The following is a 2,464-nucleotide window of genomic DNA, read 5'->3' as shown; positions in this document are numbered from 1 at the left end:
AACACACCACCACCACGACCACACCACCACCACCACAACCACCACACTACCACCACCACCATGACCACGACCACACCACCACCACCACAACCTCCACCACCATGACCACACCACCACAACCACAACCACCACACTACCACCACCACCACGACCACGACCACACCACGACATCCACCACAACGACCATGACCACACCACCACATCCACCACAATGACCACCATTGCACGCCACTACCACCCACACCTACACCTCCTCCTTCACCAGCATTATACACCATGAAGCGAGGGAAGGGCAATACCTGGACGTCGGAGGCCGTGAACGGGGCGAGGGTCGCGGACGAGGCGGCGTCAAGGGGCGGGGGCGGGGCACCTCCTCCTCCTCTCTTCTCGGCCTCCTCTTCTCCTGTTCCCCTTCTCCTCTTCCGCCCTTTCTCCCACCTTCTGCTCAGAATGGGGGCAGGCACGACGGACAGTGTGGACGAGGTTGGCGGGTGGCGCGGGGTCCTCCTCCTTCTCCGGTGGCCAGCGGATGGCGCGGAGGTTCTCCTCCTCCTTGGGGCGGGCTGGCCGGCGGGCGTGGGCGGGCAGCGCGGCCGAGGCGGGGCACCTTAGGCGGGTTGAGGTGAGCGGCGGGGTGGGGCTCCTCCGGTGGCCTGCTCCTCCTCCCTCCTCCTTTGGCGGCTGGGGGCTAGGGCCGCGCGGGGTGGCGGTGGCGGGGTGGCTGGTGGCAGGGTGGGCGGTGGTCGGCCGGTAGGTGTGGGTGGGCGGCGCGGCCGGGGCGGGGCACCTCCGGCGGGTTGAGGCGAGCGGCGGGGTGGGGCTCCTCCGGTGGCCTGCTCCTCCTCCCTCCTCCTCTAGCGGCCAGGGGCTAGGGGCACGCGGGGTGGCCGGTGGCGGGGTGGCGGTGGTGGGGGCGCATGGGGTGGCGGTCGCGGGGTGGCCGGGGCCAGGGGCCGGGGGCGCGGTGGGGTGGCGGTGGCGACGGCCGGGGCAGCACGGGGCGGGGCAGGGCGGGGCGGCGGAGCATGGCGGCGCGGGGAGGCAAGGCGGCGGCGCTGTGTGTGGTGTGTGTGAGTGTGTCGGTCGGGAGGCCGACGTATTTTTTTAACCGCCCACAGCTTTGCCGAGTGCCAAGATCTACGGCACTCGGCAAAGAAGATTCCCTTTTTTTATTTAAAAAACTTTGCCGAGTGCCAGGCATTGGGCACTCGGCAAATAATTAAGTTTGTCGAGTGCCACGGATTGGCACTCGGCAATTTTTTTTATTTAGGCCACCAATTTTTTTTGGTAGCCCTACAACAGTACCATGAACCACATATTCAAATTTTGCACATTTTGACTGATTTTTTCTATATTTCATTAGTTTATTCCATTTTGTTGATTTTTTTTGGAAAATACGAGTTTGAACTGCAGGTGCATCGAAATGCTTACAAATGCATACGAGAAAGTTTCGAGTACGTTGTCACGTACCATGCTTACAAACCAGGACATCTCCACATGTGATCACCTGCAGTTCAAACTCGTATTTTCCAAAAAAAATCAACAAAATGGAATAAACTAATGAAATATAGAAAAAATCAGTCAAAATGTGCAAAATTTGAATATGTGGTTCCTAGTACTGTTGTAGGGCTACCAAAAAAATTGGTGGCCAAAATAAAAAAAAAATTTGCCGAGTGCCAATCCGTGGCACTCGGCAAACTTAATTATTTGCCGAGTGCCTAACGCCTGGCACTCGGCAAAGTTGCCGGCGTTGGGTCCGTTATGCCTCTGACAATATTTGCCGAGTGCTCTAGTTTGCCGAGGGCCTGACACTCAGCATATTAAGGTTTGCCGAGTGCCTATATTTTGCCGAGTACTAGGCACTCGGCAAAATAGCCTTTGCCGAGTGTTTTATTTTGCCGATGGCTGCACTCGACAAACTGAGTCTTTGCCGAGTGCCCAATATTTGGCACTCGGCAAAGTATTCGACACTCGGTAAATTACTAGTTTCCCATAGTGAATTCCACAGGACAACTGGCTGGTTGATCACAAACCTAATTCCTCCAAACTCTAGCAATCTGGTACCCATCCGGGATTTTTATCCAAATATGTGAAAAATAAAGCAAGCGTAAGTACATGTCGTACTCAACAAATATAACATGGGGTTCATGAGACTCAAAAGGCTGGCACTGGTTTAACTGCGATTAGCTTTTAATGAGTCACCTTTTAGCAATTGGGTGGCAACAAGTTTATTCACAAGCCCACACAAACATATGATTAGGTAAACAAGAATAATGAATAACATAAACAGTAATCTTTAGTGAGCATCTTCATTATCAGTATCATCTGTGTTCATCATCTATTCCATTATTGATCATCTATTCCGTAAATGTTTCAAGGCCGCTCGTGACCGTGAGCACGGCTGATATACAAGTTTTACACTCTGCAGAGGTTGTACACTTTCACTGTGAGTCGTGATTTATTA

The 2,464-nt window shown here is 54.1% G+C and overlaps 1 protein-coding gene across 1 annotated transcript in view; it reads right to left on the bottom strand.

The window, feature by feature from the left end:
* Positions 1-348: 348 nt before the first annotated feature.
* LOC136489815 (uncharacterized) overlaps positions 349-2,464 on the bottom strand; it is a 30,865-nt gene continuing 28,749 nt past the window's right edge. The window contains exon 4 of the mRNA XM_066486353.1: positions 349-1,055. Coding sequence (XP_066342450.1) covers positions 349-1,055 — 707 coding nt within the window. The remainder of the gene's footprint in view (positions 1,056-2,464) is intronic.

Source organism: Miscanthus floridulus, chromosome 10, assembly GCF_019320115.1.
Source record: "Miscanthus floridulus cultivar M001 chromosome 10, ASM1932011v1, whole genome shotgun sequence".
Classification (NCBI taxonomy): Eukaryota; Viridiplantae; Streptophyta; class Magnoliopsida; order Poales; family Poaceae; genus Miscanthus; species Miscanthus floridulus.
The sequence above is the reverse complement of the archived record's forward strand: the minus strand, read 5'-3'. Positions and strand labels throughout refer to the sequence as shown.